Source organism: Nicrophorus vespilloides, unplaced genomic scaffold (assembly GCF_001412225.1).
Source record: "Nicrophorus vespilloides isolate i.1.1-1 unplaced genomic scaffold, Nicve_v1.0, whole genome shotgun sequence".
Taxonomy (NCBI): domain Eukaryota; kingdom Metazoa; phylum Arthropoda; class Insecta; order Coleoptera; family Silphidae; genus Nicrophorus; species Nicrophorus vespilloides.
Window position 1 is genome coordinate 113,384 of NW_017099242.1, and position 17,182 is coordinate 130,565.

Sequence of the window (17,182 nt, forward strand, 5' to 3'; positions counted from 1 at the left end):
CGATAAATCATTCATTAATCGTGGATATTACTATGACTTTAATTGAAAATTTAATCAATGAAAATGAAAAAAAAAATCAAGACCCAAACTAGAAAACATGTAGGGAATACATGTTTAACCATGCGAATGATTATGTTGTTTTTCCGAGCTGTCCCTGAATTGATTCAGGGCGGTTCACATGATTTTGCTATGAAACTGAGGTCTGGAACATCTCTACCCCCCGAGATCATAAATGTCGAACGGTCGCAAAAATAGGTGGTGCTCGTATATCAAGTGGTAAACGGAAGACAGCGTTTTTGTGGACCACACGCACAAACACCACACGGACAGGTTGAAGAATGATGGCGAAACAACATAAATTCCACACCAAAAAAAAAATAATAACAACAACAAAAAAACTATGACCCTGTGGACAAAAAAAATATGAATGAGGAACAGCTCCAGGGCATTACCATTTAAATTGCACCAGTCCATCAGGGCTACGCCGTAAATAAACAGGAAGGAAGGAAATCACGTCGCCACAATTACTTCTGCTAATACCGCCATGGACATTTATGTAACTTCTCCCTCCGCAACGATAAACTTCAATTACTGGTCTCTGGTGGCGGAAGAGAGGATGAAGAAAATATATATATATATATTGGGGGTGGTTGTGAAAAACTAGGAAGTATTGCGGGGGCGGCGTCAAAAGAAGAGGCAGCAGATAAAAAGAAAATAGGGTCCTAAAAAAAGGGGGGAAAGGCAAAAGCACATAAACGGAGATTTCTCCTGTCCCGAGCAATTATGAACGATTTCCACTAATTTTCGTTCTGAGTAGGGTCCACGTTTGTAAATTACGCGAGGGGGTTTTCATTCCGCCTTGTGAATTAGTTGTCGTGTCCAATTCGTAAATTGGACGCGAGGAGATAATATTGGTAATCCCGGCGCGTAAAAAGCCGCGAGGGGTGGTTTGTTTTCCAGAAATTAGAATGCAATTAACGGTGGCTGACCTTTCGTTCGTCGTCCCTCCTCAACAAAAAGTAAGCACCCCTCGGAATCGATTAATTAAAGTTTTGTTTACTCCGCTTTTGGGGGACGGGGGTGCAGGTCGCCAGCTTTAATTAAATTCAATTACACCCTTAGTAGCATCCCCAGATTTACGGCCAAACTTGTTACCTGCAACCACCTAATAAATAATCCAAGCGACACCGAAAAGAAACGAAAGATGAAGAAAAAAAAAACTTTCATGATTTTCGTTAATAAGAATCTTCATTTTCCCACCCGAAAAACTTTTTAACCGCCCGCGTCGCAATTCAAAATGGAAATTGGGTGCGTAAAGTTGAGTTAACTGCCGGTTAACAAAAAAAAAAGGAAAAAAGTTCGACAACTTTCCGCGACTAAACGGTCACTAACAAAAGAAGAACAACATAAATAACCTTTCATCTAACCCCAACCCCAGTTTACAAATTGACTCCCCCCATAGGATTGATTTTTTTTCCTAACCCGACGTCCTCTATTTACGTTTATATTTTTTTTATTGTCCTTTCGTCCAAATTACCTTCACAATTTAAACGGTCTAAAAAAAGGACAATAATTGGGCATTCCTTTTGTGCATCGCAAAGTGCATAGAGGTTATAATTGCGTATACGGGAAGCATAAGCCCATCCATTTTTCATGGGTTAATCAGGCTTGGTTGTGCCGAAATTACATTATAATATTTATTGACAACTTGATAAATTACATAACGAATGAAGCCATGGAAAAAGGAAAATTTATACTGACACTTCCTGTTTGCAAGATGTTGTTGCATCTTCTCTCTGAGGTTTAATCATTTACGAGTTTGCTATAAACTCTATTTTGCAAGTATTTAGATACAAATAATCTCCAAGAAACGTCCATCAAAGTCAATATAGGATTGCTCCGCAAATTTTAAAAGTCTTTAGTTTAGATCATTTTCATTCACAATTTAATGAAATATTCAATCACTTTCAATTTTCAGTCAAATCAATTATTTCAATTCTCTTTTTTCAGCAAACAGAAAATTTCCACAAATCTCTTTGCAAAATGATTTCAATAAAAATAAAGTGAAATAATTAATTTATTATTAGTACTACTGATACTTTTATAACTTTTAATTTTTTACATCAATCTCAGATTTGTATTTATTCATCTTCATTTTATAAGTAAAGCAATAATGAAAACTTTTTGGTATAATAATTTTCAAAAATCTCAGTCATAATATAAAATATATATAATATTTGTGGCTAGCCACTACAAGACTCTTGAAGAGCCGCATGCATATTAAAAATTTTCATAAAAATTGTAAGTGAAATATGAAATATAATATTTTTAATAATTTTCATTATAAGTGAAAAACTTTGAAAACATAATTTAATTATTAAAAGTATTGTATTTGTACGATTGGAATTGCGGATGTGAAACGGACAACCTCAATTAAAATAATATCCAATATCCAATCGAATCGAATTCAATTCAAATCAAATCCAACTCGCAATAGCCTTTGCATCGCAATTTCGGGTCGGATTTTCTTCCATAATTAAAATGGAATTACTATGGACCTACCAAAGAATTGTCCAACAGAAAGTTGAATCAGAGAGGCTTCACAAAATTAGTATTTCATTAATTACCCTATACATAATGAATGCGTCGGTGCTAATTATATTTTATATACATAATTATGCGCAATAAATAACGGTATGTCCGATATGCGGTTATATAATTGTATTAGCGTTCGTAATTTAATGAAATACACTACAGCCTTTTGTTTCCAATCAAACCATTAATTTCAATCCGCTTCGAATAAAAGTTTTTATTTTATTATATCAAGAGATGAAAAATAACGTACGTTGGAAAATTTGTATTTTGATATAGGATAATCAACTGTTTTGGTTTCAATTACTGTAATCATATATCGACTGATCCGAACTCATTGCTTTATGATCAATGCTATCAGACCATATAGCTTCGATATCAACGGCAACTGAATTAGCTAATTGCCAATGCAGTTGTCTACCTCTATCGAACGACGAAGAAAATATCGCATACATCCATTTCCTATGCAATTACTTAGTTCCAACTGAACAGAATCGTATATTTAAGTACATTGTATTAATTAGACTTCTATTTCGATTCAACGTTGATTATATTTTAAAGCACATCAAAAGATACACTCAAAGTACTTTCAATTCAATTATGGAACTAGATATCAAATAGGTCAAGCTTACAAAGAGTTTCAGTATTTTATATTTAATTGAAAATTTATTTTTTTTATCTATTTTTGTAACCCATTTTCTTATAGAAAGCAATCAGTTCAAAGTAAAAAAATGGTCTTTTTATTATTCCAAATCAAATTTCTAAACATGGACATTTACTGCAAAATTTATCAAATTAACAGTAATACCTCGTATAGTGCGGTTCAGTCAATATCCTGTTTTAAACAGGACTAATCAAGGACTTTAAAAACGTATAGAAAATCTATAGAACAAACGTTTTTCAGTTTCTAGTTTATTGTGTTAAACAAATTATTTTAGTTTTAAACAATCTTTACAGATACAAAGTATGAAATAAAAAAATGTACAAATGTATTTGTTTTTAATTTCTCAAAATAAATTTCAAATTTTCAATGAAAAAAATATTCACCCTAAGCAATCAATCCCACCCTTGAGGAGCTCTCTGTGATTTGATGACGCTTAATGAAGTTAAGAAATGTTCCTTAATGTTTTTTAATTAAGTCGGGCTAAATCCGTTCGGGTTTGATTTCCTTGAGTAATTGAATTTAAAGAAGTTTGCGTAATGCAATGATTGTTTCAGTCTTTAAATTCAGACGCGCAAGAGGTAATAAGGACGTTGAAGCTTGTAAAGAGAGAGACTAATGTTTAGTCGAGAGAGATAGGTAAGGGCCCAGGTTTGTAGTTAACTTGGGGAGCTCGTCCTAATTAAGTCAGTACATTACGTGACGCGGGGGTGGTTCGCCAATATGAGGTGCCGTCTCCGAAAAGCAATACCGGAGTATTGTTCGAGATTTTAATAAAGGTGTAGCTTACATTTTTTTATTATTTACCTCGGCAACGCGTCGGAAACGGAACATAAAAAAAGGACATGGACAAGAAGAAGAGGAGCGGAGATTTATTATTTCGGTTTTCTAAGCGATCCTCGTTTTTTTCCTTTCTGTCTCTCGTTTTTGGGTGGCAGCAAACAAAGCCTGTCATTATCCGAAGGAACCGAAGGGCAAATAGTGGAATGCCATCGCGGATTCCACAAACGCAACATTTCAGAAACATCCTTTCATAACACACTTATCTTGAATTTCTTCCGACAATGCTGGTAAATATTTAATCGAACGAAAGTGGATGAAGGGGGTGTATTGCGATTTATTCAATGGCACGGAACAATTTAATTGTGCGTGTATATCCTGTTACGTTGAAGAAAAATGTCCAATTAAAAGAATTCTCAAACCCGTTTATTAATCGCCGCCTCTCGCTGTTAGTCAGGACAGTAAAGTGATTTCGCCGGGATAAATATTGGCTGTCTCTTTCGTTCCTGAGGGCTCCGGGGCTGTTTGAAGGCCCGCCCTTCCGGATCGGTTCCAGGTTTTATGACCGCGTCCTGCGGAAGGGATGCAAGGAAGGGATGAAGGAAGGGTCGATGCAAGTTATTAGAAAAGAATGTCACGTACCTCAGGGATGCGAAGCTTGATGAGCGAATCGTGATAACTCGTAACTGGATGGCAAATGAATACCGACGAACGACCGGCCATATCTGCACGTCTGCAAGGATTTATTAAAAAAGGCGCCTTGTTAAGAACACTTTCCGTCTTTGGGAACCAAACGAAGGAATACCGGAATACCGGCAACGCAATAAATCAATCGGCATTAAATTCAACGAGAGTTTCTTACTCAGAAGAAAATTTACTAGTAACATTTCAACATTCCTTCGAGTTCCAGACAACATTTTCAATCTCATTTAACCTTAATTAAAACCAGTAAATGTATATATCTTTTAACGTCTGATTTTATACCAAATCAGATAATAAATATCTTATACAAATGGGACAAATGAAGACATAGGAAATACCAACAAAAGCTTATAATGGCATGATATAATAAACAAGATGTATAACGACGTAATACAGAATTATGAGAAATATAAAGATATTAAGCATGAAGATACTAGACAAATAAAGGCATGATACATATAAAGACATAAATCAAAGAAAGATGTAATTGGTTTAGATTATGCTTTATCTACACTTGAGATATAAATGTCTGCCACATGTACAAACTATTATTGGTTATGTCCGATGACATCGAAACTCAACTGACAGCCGCAATTACAGACACACTATGCTGCCACGTGTATATAATAATTGGTAACGTCTGATAGACATTTATGTCTTATGTCACGCATAGTGTGGATTCAGCAGAATATGGTTAAAGGGAGATATGAATAAATATAAACGAAATTGATTTTGAATAAATGGTATTTATCTATCAGATGTTTTCTTTTTCATCTTTCGACTTTTCCAAAAATCATCATAGAAAAAGATAATCATATTTATAATGACTTGAGTAACTAAACTAATCGTCATATAAATTCATCTATGATTTTTTACGTACATACTCAACTTTGATGCATACGTGCACTTTATACTCAAATCGTTATATCAATACCTCGCTTAGAGAGGCTTCGATCAGTCCGGATTTATAGTCCGGTTTGAAAATTAACAATGTTGACTGGTTTCATTTACATTATATTTTAAACAGGATAATGTACGTATTAGCGAATGTTAATTACAATAAAATTCGATTTACAGAAATTAAAAACAGAACGTGATTGAATTGTAGTATTTTTTTACGTATGTTTTAGTAGGAAGTGAGATAAAATTAGAAGCGGAAAGTTAAAAATACGTGTGTAATATAAGTTTATGTCCGGCAACACAATACCCCCAGAAGTGTGTGTAATTCGGTGATTAAGGTGCGGGTTATAAATACACATTTATTGGAGAGCAAAACGGAAGAAAGATGCAGCCGCAGTCCTGTAAATACAAAAATATTTCCCCCAAAGTCATTGGAGCCGACGATTACGTTTCACGGCCCGACCGGATGTACATCTCCAGAGGCAATAAACCAGCATCAAAAAGTTCAGGAAATTAACGATACACATTCTCGCCGCCACCCCAAAACATTCTCGTCGGGTCCAGGGAATTTGCAAACTTTGATCTTAACATTAATTTTCGGGATATCAAAGAAATATTCCATACATTCCACAGCCGAGAATCCCGGATCCTGACTTGGGTCAAAGGCGGACCCCGCTCGCAGACTGGCCGTGATTGATGGTAGCAAATGTGGTAACTGCAGATAACCAGTGTATTCCGCAATTGAGCTTTAATAAAGCTCCAGCTTTCGTGGAGGAGATGGGCCTCGAAGGCGGATAAGGGTCGGTCGGCCCGATTCTTTTCACGGCTCTAACTTTCGCGGATCAAAGCCAGTAAATTTACATTAATGATGCGCACTCTGCGATCGAAGCCAATGCATCAACTGTAATAGTTTCATTACGAACTTGTCATCAACTGCCATTATATTAATTCTTTTTCTGGAAACGAGGGTTGCGTCCGCTGCCGCCCTCCTAAACGGATAGTCCTGGTCGCATTCAAAGGGGAGAAAAACGGAATCGCGAGAGCGCGAAATAGGATTAAATGAGCGCTTCTCTCCCGAAATGGTGTATTGATTTAGAAAATGTGATTTCGCGGAACATTGTTTGAAAACCGCTGCTGTGGTGAAAGGGTTGCATTTCGGGGGGTGGCGAAATATTGGGCTACTATAAGTTGCCACTTCAATAAGTGTCACCCTCATGCCACTGGAGGACGTAATTGAAAGGGCTCGTTTTTCGGGCATTCATAGATCTCAACGACGGTGGAAAACCGAGGGCCCTTTTATTTTAGCCTACATGCATTAGAAATCAGTTTGGCTTTAGCCCAGTTTCAGGGCGGAGATAAAGGGGATGGGTGTCGTTTTCCTTCCTGCATAAATCGCAGGACAGCTTCCATAACTCTTTGACAGTGTCCCATCCTACGCGGAGGACAGCATTTTTCTTCGCTTTCGGAATTATTAGCATGGACATGCCTTAATTAATATTCCTGCTTGCGAGTTATCGCATCGTTTTGTTTCCCGTTTCCACACGTTCCGGCTGCTCTAATATAAATTACAAATACGTGGTGGATACACTGCACCCTCGCAAAACCGCCCCAGGTTTGAATTAATCACATATGCTCTGCTAGATAAACTTTAAAACACCCTACTCGCATGCTGTGTACGCATACATTTCACCCCGTACAGCACGATCCGTCTCATTCTTACACGATTTTTCTTGCATCGCTCGAATACATTACATTACTACCACAACAAAGCACTGAACAGTTTTCTGCAACATTGCATAATCTATTTTATACATATTTGCATACACCTTGCATGATGTAAATGATGAAACCTAGTTCACAGCTGCTAGTATTACAGATACACATCAACACGTGCTACTGACGCTAGCTACAAGACTCTACACATGTATCTATTGATCACGACATGATGATCTACAATCAAGTTCCTGTTGTATAATTCAAAAATATTAACTTCTTTCACACCATGTCCATACACATTGTCGTACGTTAAGCGAACGTACATATAAATTTAACAAATCCTAATTACAATTTTGTATACAAAAGTGTCTCTTTGTTAGCATGAACGTAATGACAAACGTCAAATACGTTCGTGTGAAAAACGATTAATGAATGTCTGCATAATTTTACATAAAGTATCAACAAAAACATCTACGGTTACTAGTAATTATACTTAATTACTAAAATTTACTTTTCGCAATGAATGTTATATTTTTTTTGATTTAACAAATTTATTCTTTTGTAATTTCTATAACATGAAATAATACTGCGATATTCTTGACATTTATTTTAAGTATGAAATTGGGATTAAAAATAGTGGACAAAGTTTTTCAGAAACGTGCCAACTATTTAAGTGTGAGAAAAAAGAAACTTATATTTACGAACATTGTAAACAGAATTCATCATTTCCGCTTAAAAAGCAATAAAGAAATTATCCATGAAGCATAGCGATAATAAAAATTAATGGGAACGAATGATTTATCGAAATCCGCGCTTTTGTACAGCCGAGAATTTGTAAATTCCATTTAAATGATATACTTTTGTTTCGCTTTTAACGAAATTGAATTATTACGTAATTTGTTTAATTTGAATATACGCGCACAGTCGCAACATTATTGTAACTGCCTGATAATATATTTAATTCAACTCAAATTAAAAATAATATCAGATTTTTAATTATTTTTTTTTATTAGGATTTATTATTAATTTATATCATTTTGTTTTGGATTTATATTTTTCTTATGTGTCCAATAAATTATTCCATGTGAAAAATTTTAACAATTTTCTTCTTAAAATAAATTTAAAAAAATAAATAATTATTTTAATTCGTGAAAAATAAATTAGGAAAACAAAATTGTTATTTTTTTTTCTATTGTGTTTATTAACTAATTATATTTTATTGAAAAGTAAAAATTTGTATTGAAAACTTCGTTAATGCAGAGAAAAGTTAAGTTTATAAATGAATCATTAATTGAATTAGTCTTTCACCGTAAATACGTTACACTATTAATAGGATAATTAAATTTGCTTAATAAACAGTCGGTTCCTTGTTGAACTATAATCGAATTAAACAAACTTCATCCGAGGAGTCCCAAAGTAAATCTGCTTTGGCTTCCCTTTGCGAATATAATCGTTGTTGTTTTAACGTCAATAATTATTCACACAACCCTATTACATTCCAATGAATTAGGTTGTAAATAAACATTGTAATCTAACAAGTAAATTACTACTGAATAAAACATTTCATTTATTTAATTATTAACTAAAATGCAGATTATATAACTCAATATCTAATTAAATTGTAAATCCTGTGCTTTGAAACGATTCAGTCGTTGAGTTGCAGAGCTGTTATCCAATAAGTTAACTGTATTCACAGTGTAGGACCAACTTGCGTGGGTTAATTAAACTCGCAAATATATACTACTAATATAATTATTATTTAATATTAACTAGAGTTTCGAACAAACAAACGAACATATCTAATTGAAATGCATCTCGTTCCTAAAACTAAGAGATAAAATATTATAACAACTCATTTTCATCACGTTTCAGAATTTTGAGTTCAATCAATAAACTAACAATTTCTAAAATAGAGCAATTTCGTCCAAGAAAAGAAACTTTGGTTTCTTTTGCTACTTGGATATATCAAAACTGAGTAAATATAAAAAGAATCACGATTGGGTCCAAAATTTTGCAGCAAATAAAAATGCATAAAATTGTAGAAATGTTTTATTATTTAGAATCAAGTCTAAGATTTTTTTTATTATATATGTATATAATTGGTGTAATTTATTGCATAAAATCCTCACACTTTCTATCTAATAATTCAAAAAGTTAACTGATACAAAGGGCTATTGACCGTAGGTATTTCTACCTTCTAATAAAGCAATAAAAATCCATGTAAATATTCTGGTTTCCTGTATTTTTTTTAAATATAGTAAAAACTGAATTTCTCATCTCTAAATGTAATTACAAAAATATTAAAGTATAAATAAATTATTGATTTAAAACTAATATTAAATATGAATTTCTTAGATAAAACTAAAAAGTTTTTTGGCTGCACTTTCTTGTTAATAATGACTCATTGAATTGTTTCGATTCTTCGGAGAGTTGAATGTCGTAAGTCCAAACAGGTTTCAAGTTAACTTTGTTTTTTTTTTTATATTTGTAAGTTATTTCTTCTCGTTAGTTGTGACTTGCCAGGTTTTAACAACCTGCATTATTTGTAAAGTATTGGAAAATTCACTTTAAAAAAGTATCCTGAACTTTCGTTATCCGCTCTTTGTTCACAAATTGTCCTACTTTTAGTATTCATTATTAGAATAAGACTTCTTTATTAAATTTCTTAAATTTCTATATATTTATTTAGTAAAATGCCAATAATTTCAGGTTTAAATTAAATACCGTATAATTATACAGTCGATTCCACTTAATCGGGACACGAATGTCAACGCTGTCCCAATGTTTGCTCGGTTTTGTATCCGTTCTTTAAGATTTGTCCCATATAAGCGGCTGTCCCGATTAACCGGTGTCTCAATTAATTCTGTAATTCGTTTTGTAGCAATAGTTGTGTTTTTTGTGACAGTCAATAGGATACAGCAAGTATTAGCAGTGATTAGTTCATTATATGCATATCTCACCGAACTACATAATCTTGTTATGAATATACATGTAATTTAGGCTGGTAACATTGCAACCCAAAATTTGTCACTACTTGTTACACTACTAAATTGTGTCCGTTATAACTATTAGCTAATGTTATCACCAATCCATGAACTATTCCTATCCAACATTTTAGTATTGGACAAACTTCCTTCATATCTTCTATAATCCGCATACCACAAGATTAAGAATCCTAACGACAGACTTTAGACTGGATCAAATTACATATCCGTCGCAACATGTGGTCATTATGTAAACATTTCCAATTATGAAAAATCTTCTTTTTTTTCAGTGATTTCTTCATTCTCATTATATAAATATATTATAATAAAACTTATATTATAATTCTTGAAATTCTGATGAAATAAAGAACCAATTCGTTAATTTACGTAACATTACATCCCAAAATATTACTTTAACTGCTACAAATTCGTCACTACTACTATTATCACCAATCCAAGTACTAACCTCATCACACTTTGTTTCACGTTCATAAACTGTATGGACGTTATCCAACATTCGTTACTTATTTAGAAACTTGTACTTTAGTGGTAACGGTTGATGCTGGACTATGGATGTGGATTCTTCCCACGAACTTCAAATACGCCCACCGACAATAACCGAGTTGTTGTGTTACCCATATCCTCATGGGACGCTGTTGCATAACGTAATTACTTTCTTATTATCCGCCACAAAATTGGTCGGCAAATATGATCCGTAGAGGACAATAAGGAATGCAAATATTTCCCATCGGTAGTCCTGTGGTAATATTTGGTCAGCAAACTTTCATTAATTCACACGAATCACGTAACGCAATTGCGTAAGCACTCTTTACAGCCGTCGCTCCAATTAAAATTCACGCTCGTGTATATTAATTAATTATTCCATTAACAGAGCGCATCGCATGAATTAACCTTTTTTCTTGTATGTTCGTTCGTAATTAACCTATGCTGTTTTCAATGAAAATCATAAGTAATTATTACACACAAAATCCCATTCATAATTATTGTTTGAAAAATCTATATCAACTTCAGTTTAATGAATTAACTTATGAAAATCGTATCTAATTTAAAAAAAAAACAAACTCATTTATAAACTTCAAACGCTGTTTTGCTGTAGAAACTACACCAAGTTCAATTGAATTTATTCTCTTCTGAAAATCATATCTAACTTTCAAAAACCAAACTCATTCATAAAATTCAAATGATTTTTTTAGAAACTACTTCAAGTTCATTTTAAATTATTCTCTTCTAAAAATCATATCTAATCTTGAAAAACAAAACTCATTCATAAAATACAAACGTTTTTTTGTTATATAAACTACATCACGTTCAATTTAATTAATTTCTCTTCTATAAATTATATCTAATTTTGAAAACCGAAATTCATTCATAAAATTCAAACGATTTTTTGTTGTATAAACTACATGAATACAATCAATTGTTTTATAAAAATTGTAACTAATTTTTAGAAATTAAATCTCATTCATAATTTTACAACACGAAATCTCATTCATAATCTGCAGATGAATGAAATGTTATTTGTAGAAATTACAGCAAGTTCAATTTAATTCTTAACTAAATTAGAGCAATTACGTTTGTGTGTCGTTGCTTTTCATCCGCTTCGCATATTCCTTTAGAGACATAATGTATGTTAATAAATGTACAATAATACAGGTATGTAATCATTTTTTTTTACTGAAGTCATTTAAGGTCATGCGTTTTCCAGTTCATTGATTTTCAATTAATGCAATTTGAAGTTAGAGAAACTTCTTTCATATCGTCTGAAATCCGCATTCTACTAGATTAATGTATAAATATTTTTAATTATCTATAAGAATCCTGACGACTTTAGATCAAATTACATATCCGTCCCAAAATGTGGTCATTATATAAATATAAACCATTTCCAGTTATGAAATCTGTTTTTTTTTTCAGAAATTTCTTTATCATCTTCATTTCTCACAAAGTTGTAATTTGTTAGATAATCACGTAATGTAATAGAATTATTTTATAGAAAAAAAATACGTTGAAATAGTAAAATTCTAATACTTTAGAGATAGATATTTATGAAAATGCATATGGTTTTTATAATCCTCATGTTGGAGGAAAAAGCATTGTACAAAATATCCCGAACACATTGAAATCTTGTTTAGCGGAGTCATATCTTTTTATGGACGATCTAAATGGTATTTATGTTAAAATATTCTATTTAACAACATTCGGAATATCTCGCTTAAATTTACATTGCGTAGGATTATTTTCCAAGAATCTCCGTTCTGTTCCGTATCGGAATGCCTTTGCATAGGAAAGAAGTGCCGCGCGTTGATGAAATTCTAATTCTCGATGTTCTTTTCCAAAACCCAAATAAACTTGTAACAAATCCCGCAAGTACAGATACTTGAGGAAACTTAATTTATTGGCGACTTATAGGCGGAATCAATTTCCGTTATCGGCTAAGATATGATTCAGTTTAGCCTAGGTATAAATAAAATCGAATTGGATAAAGACCGAGTGGTTCTGATAAAGGCAAAGGAGTATTGTGCGAGGGTGGATTGGGGTCAGAATGGATGGTTCCGTTTTAGGGGATGAGAATCTGCATCTCTTCGTTCCGTCGGGTGAATTTATTGTCTGTAAAGAAGGGAGGAAAGTGAGCTGGAAAGAATCAGTAGAAGGTGTAGCCAAGTGTTTATTATCACACCGAGCTCATGTGGTTCTCATTTCGAAAGCCCGGACCGTTTATCGCCCATGTTCCGCACGAACATTACATTAGCAGAGAGACCGTTTATTTGTTCTGGTTCTTCGACCCTGAACGGTGGTAAAAGAAAAATAACAGAATTAGTATCACAGAAAACAAAAACAAGGGAATAAACCAAGGGTTTTATAATTTCCACCAAGATCAATAAATCAACAAAAAAAAAACACATCCCTGAAAATCATTAATTGAATCTTGTCATTAAATTTTTGTACTGAATATAAGAGGTATGGAATAAAAAAAACGTTTTATTATTATTGGATTTAATGAAGTAATCACTTTGAAGTACCATTAACAGTGTTATTATTATTTAAAATCCTTTCGATTTGGGATTAATGTGTGATTGTAAGGTAATGAGGGATTTGAATGAATTATCGGTGAATAACGCATGGGATGGTATGAGGCATGGGAACTGGGCGGATGGCATTCGTTTAATGATGGAGGCTGGGCGTTTATCGGTGAATAATTTAAGCCGCGCACGGTTTTGGTGGCGAACGGAAGGAAGAAGATGAGATGCCTGGGATGCTTTCGGAATGATGATGATGATGTTTTGTTATTCGCAGTTTTTCGGTAGATTCTATTTGTGGGATAGCTGGAGACGCAACGGCGCTCCGCTATATTTACTCATGGTGACGGGGTCAACCCATGTTCAAGTGAAAGGTGGGCAGGAACAGCAGCAGGCCACTGCCAAAGCACGCTCCTACTCTTATACCAACCTACCAACATACTCAGAAACGTATTCGGAATAATAATAATATAATTCTGCAGGTCGCCACTCTGTCATCTGCCAGTTAGTTGTATCTGTGAACACGGCTGCGACGCGCTACGATGCTCGAGCATGGGTGCAAACGTGCTCGTCCCACTCATACTTGTTCTGATTTGCACCATCGGATTTGCGCAAATCGTTCATAGGGTCGACCACTTTGGTAATCGCGACAGTGACGTCCTTCCCACAAACTACCCCAAAACCCCAATATCAACATATGCAGATTGATGCACATAGATATAGATACAAGCGTTTTCAGTGCAAACGTAGTCCCGGATACATGTAGCTTGTCTCGCAAGGGATTTATTGCACCCTCGTTTCGCTGGCTTTTTGTTCGAATTCCCACATCCCGTGTTACATTCCAACGGTGCATCGCCCAAGACAACCAGCTTTAAATATATAACACGCCATTAACTAAACTCACTTTTACACCCCTGAAAATAAATGAAATAAAAAAAAACTTTTCCAAAGAAATCAAATGAAAACTCGTCCAAATAAATAAAATCTCTTAAATAAATTAAATGAAAGGAAGGATGTAAGATGAGAGAAAGAAAGAATGTATACACAAATAACAATGCGGAGACTCGCACAATGTAGCGGCGCGTTCTGAATACCTAACTAAATATAACCGCAATTACCTAACCCACTAATCTTGGTTCTGGTGCTCTTCTCTGTTTCTGGTGGTGGTGTTTGGATACGACGACGATGACCTTCCTACAACGCTGCAGCTCTTTTATCAGGTACATTGAGGACCTACCAAAGGGCGGGGTGCGACGACGAGCTGGTGACTTTGAAGTGTCCTCCGGGTACGAGCATCTCCGTGCAGGTAGCCCAGTACGGGAAGTCGGCCTCGACGAAGGCGCTTTGCGGACACAGGTCGACACCGGTGGCGAAGAACTCGCACTCCTTCAACATATCCTGTCTATGGCCCAACTCCCTGCAGGTCAGTAGAATAACCAAAGATATCCGCAATATTATCATTTACAATATATGGTCTAGTTAATAATAAACATGTTTTTTAGAACAAAACATTTATCAGTCTAAATATTCCTGAACAGATAAATTGTAATGTAAACTAGAGCTATTACGTATATGTAACAGTTAAGTATATCATCATGTTTATATGATATATGATAGTAACGTAAACTGGAGATGTAAGTAATAGCTAAATATGTCATCAATTTAATAATTTGATTGTAACTTATACTCGAGCTGTAAGAAATAGCTAAATATATCATGTAACGTATACTAATGGCTACGTATATCATCATGTTTATATTAAATTAAAACATAGACTAAAGCTATAAGTATTAGCTAATTATATATCATACCTTGTAAATGATCTTACCATGTCTGGAATAAACCTCTTTCTCGCAGCATTTTACAGCCATCAGACGCAGAATGTGCTTCGACTACTAACAATATTAATATATCAAAACATCTAAGCGCAAGCAATATATTTTAACACTGAAGAGAAGGCGATTACTGATTGGTTGTGTTCTCTCTTTTTTTTGTTATTGGTTGGCGTATGCTTACTTGCAGAGCAAATGGGAAGAAGTCACTCAAGGTTCTTGGGGGAGAGTAAGTCTTTACACTAGCTTTGCTCTCTGACATTTTTTTTAGCTAGTCTGTTCTTATGTTTCTCGACTATTTCGTACATTGTTTACTTACTTTTATGTTCATTTTTAATATTCTATTATTTTTATTAACCGTTGTTTAGTTAGAAATATAAAGAAAATATTATTTTTCCTGCAACAATTACGGACAAAATTTATTTTCATAGATAATTAATATCATTTAAATGAATATTTTTCAAGCATTTCTTAACTGGAATTTCAATCGCATTTCAAAGTCTACTATTCAATACGTCTCTATTCAATCGAATAATAATCATATTTCAGTTGCTTTGTTACCGAATAATCGAATGAATAAAGCTTGGAAAGTCAATGAGCTATTCATAATAAATAAGTGGTTTCATATCTTTTCCAAAATTTGTAATCCAATTACTTTAGTTCTAGGATCTTATAACTATATCTTATTATTTTGTTCGGATTTATTGTTGGAAAATTATTGCTAACTGTACAATGGTATCTCTAATAAATATTTTTTGATGTACTTTTCTTTGGTTTGATTCTGATTGAAGCTTCAGCACACGCTCTGTTTTTGTTTACTAAATCTTCAGCTAACATTCGTTAACACAGTGGCTTCGCAATTAATCACCGCCGAACGTGGAACTCAATAACAGCCGATCTGACTGACGGTACCTAGTATTCACTGTTGCAGACGGTCGTCGAAGCATGCCAGAAGAAGAGCCAATGCAAGTTCCAAGCTTCACCAAAAACCTTCGGAGGCGATCCATGCCCAGGAGAAAGGAAGTACGTGGAGGTCGCCTACAAATGCAGACCATGTGAGTTCCATCACCCCGTTTCCGTATGCTCGTAGAGAACTAATTCTGTTTCGATTTAGATGAGTTCCGGAGTAAGGTGGCATGCGAGAATGAAAGAATGCAATTGAAGTGCAATCCGAATTCGAGGGTCGCTGTATACAGCGCAAGCTACGGCCGCACCGAATACGAGAGTTTCCAATGTCCCCAGCCACAAGGAGTCTCCGAGGAAAGTAAGTGTACATCCTCATCCTTAAACCCATCCCTCGGAAATGACTTTTCCAAGCAAGTATAAACATAATCTTGTCCTGCAGCTTGCTTGGTGAGCTACGCCACGGAGACCGTTATGCAAATATGTCATGGTAAGCGCAGTTGCGAAATGTCCGCGGATGCCAGCACCTTCGGTAATCCTTGTAGGCCCCAAACCCGGATGTACCTTAAAGTAGTATACGCCTGTGGTGAGTATCACAAGAAACCATATTTAGTACATGCTTTAATATGTATGCTATCACCATTAGTACCTAGGAAAGTATTGAAGGAGCAGTACGAAGGTCAACTGGAGCCAGACGAGCTGGACACCGAATACGAGACGAACGAGGAGGAGGACGATTTCGACAACTACGACTCTGGGAACGAGTTCATCAGGGAATCTGCGGCTTCTCCGCCCGCCCCCAACGTCGAGAACGGCTCCAACAACTTAACCAAAGATAATCCGACCACCGCTAAAATACCCCCGCACTCCAAATCCAAAGACCCGGATGCAGGTACATTAAATACATATCGATTCGCAATCGTACACTACCATTGTTTGGCCTTAACTTTGTATACTGTTACTGTGTATCCATCACGTTCCGGCTGTTCCGGATCGAGTTGTGCATCATTAACGGTCTACAAGCGGAAGTGTTTTGCATGTTGATTGCTATAACTTATATATATGTACATACAT

The 17,182-nt window shown here is 34.7% G+C and overlaps 1 protein-coding gene across 6 annotated transcripts in view; it reads left to right on the forward strand.

Moving 5' to 3' along the window:
- Positions 1-17,182, forward strand: part of LOC108564240 (protein eva-1 homolog C) — a 96,897-nt gene that overhangs the window by 78,168 nt on the left and 1,547 nt on the right. The window contains exons 1-7 of one of the 6 annotated variants that reach the window (XM_017923218.1): positions 13,829-14,013; positions 14,582-14,796; positions 15,396-15,434; positions 16,122-16,260; positions 16,320-16,469; positions 16,551-16,694; positions 16,755-17,000. In XM_017923218.1, the coding sequence (XP_017778707.1) occupies positions 13,926-14,013; positions 14,582-14,796; positions 15,396-15,434; positions 16,122-16,260; positions 16,320-16,469; positions 16,551-16,694; positions 16,755-17,000 (1,021 nt within the window). In that variant the 5' untranslated portion in view covers positions 13,829-13,925. Of the gene's footprint in view, positions 1-13,828; positions 14,014-14,581; positions 14,797-15,395; positions 15,435-16,121; positions 16,261-16,319; positions 16,470-16,550; positions 16,695-16,754; positions 17,001-17,182 lie in introns of those variants that run through there. The other 5 variants (XM_017923219.1, XM_017923224.1, XM_017923220.1 and 2 more) reach the window with 5 other exon arrangements.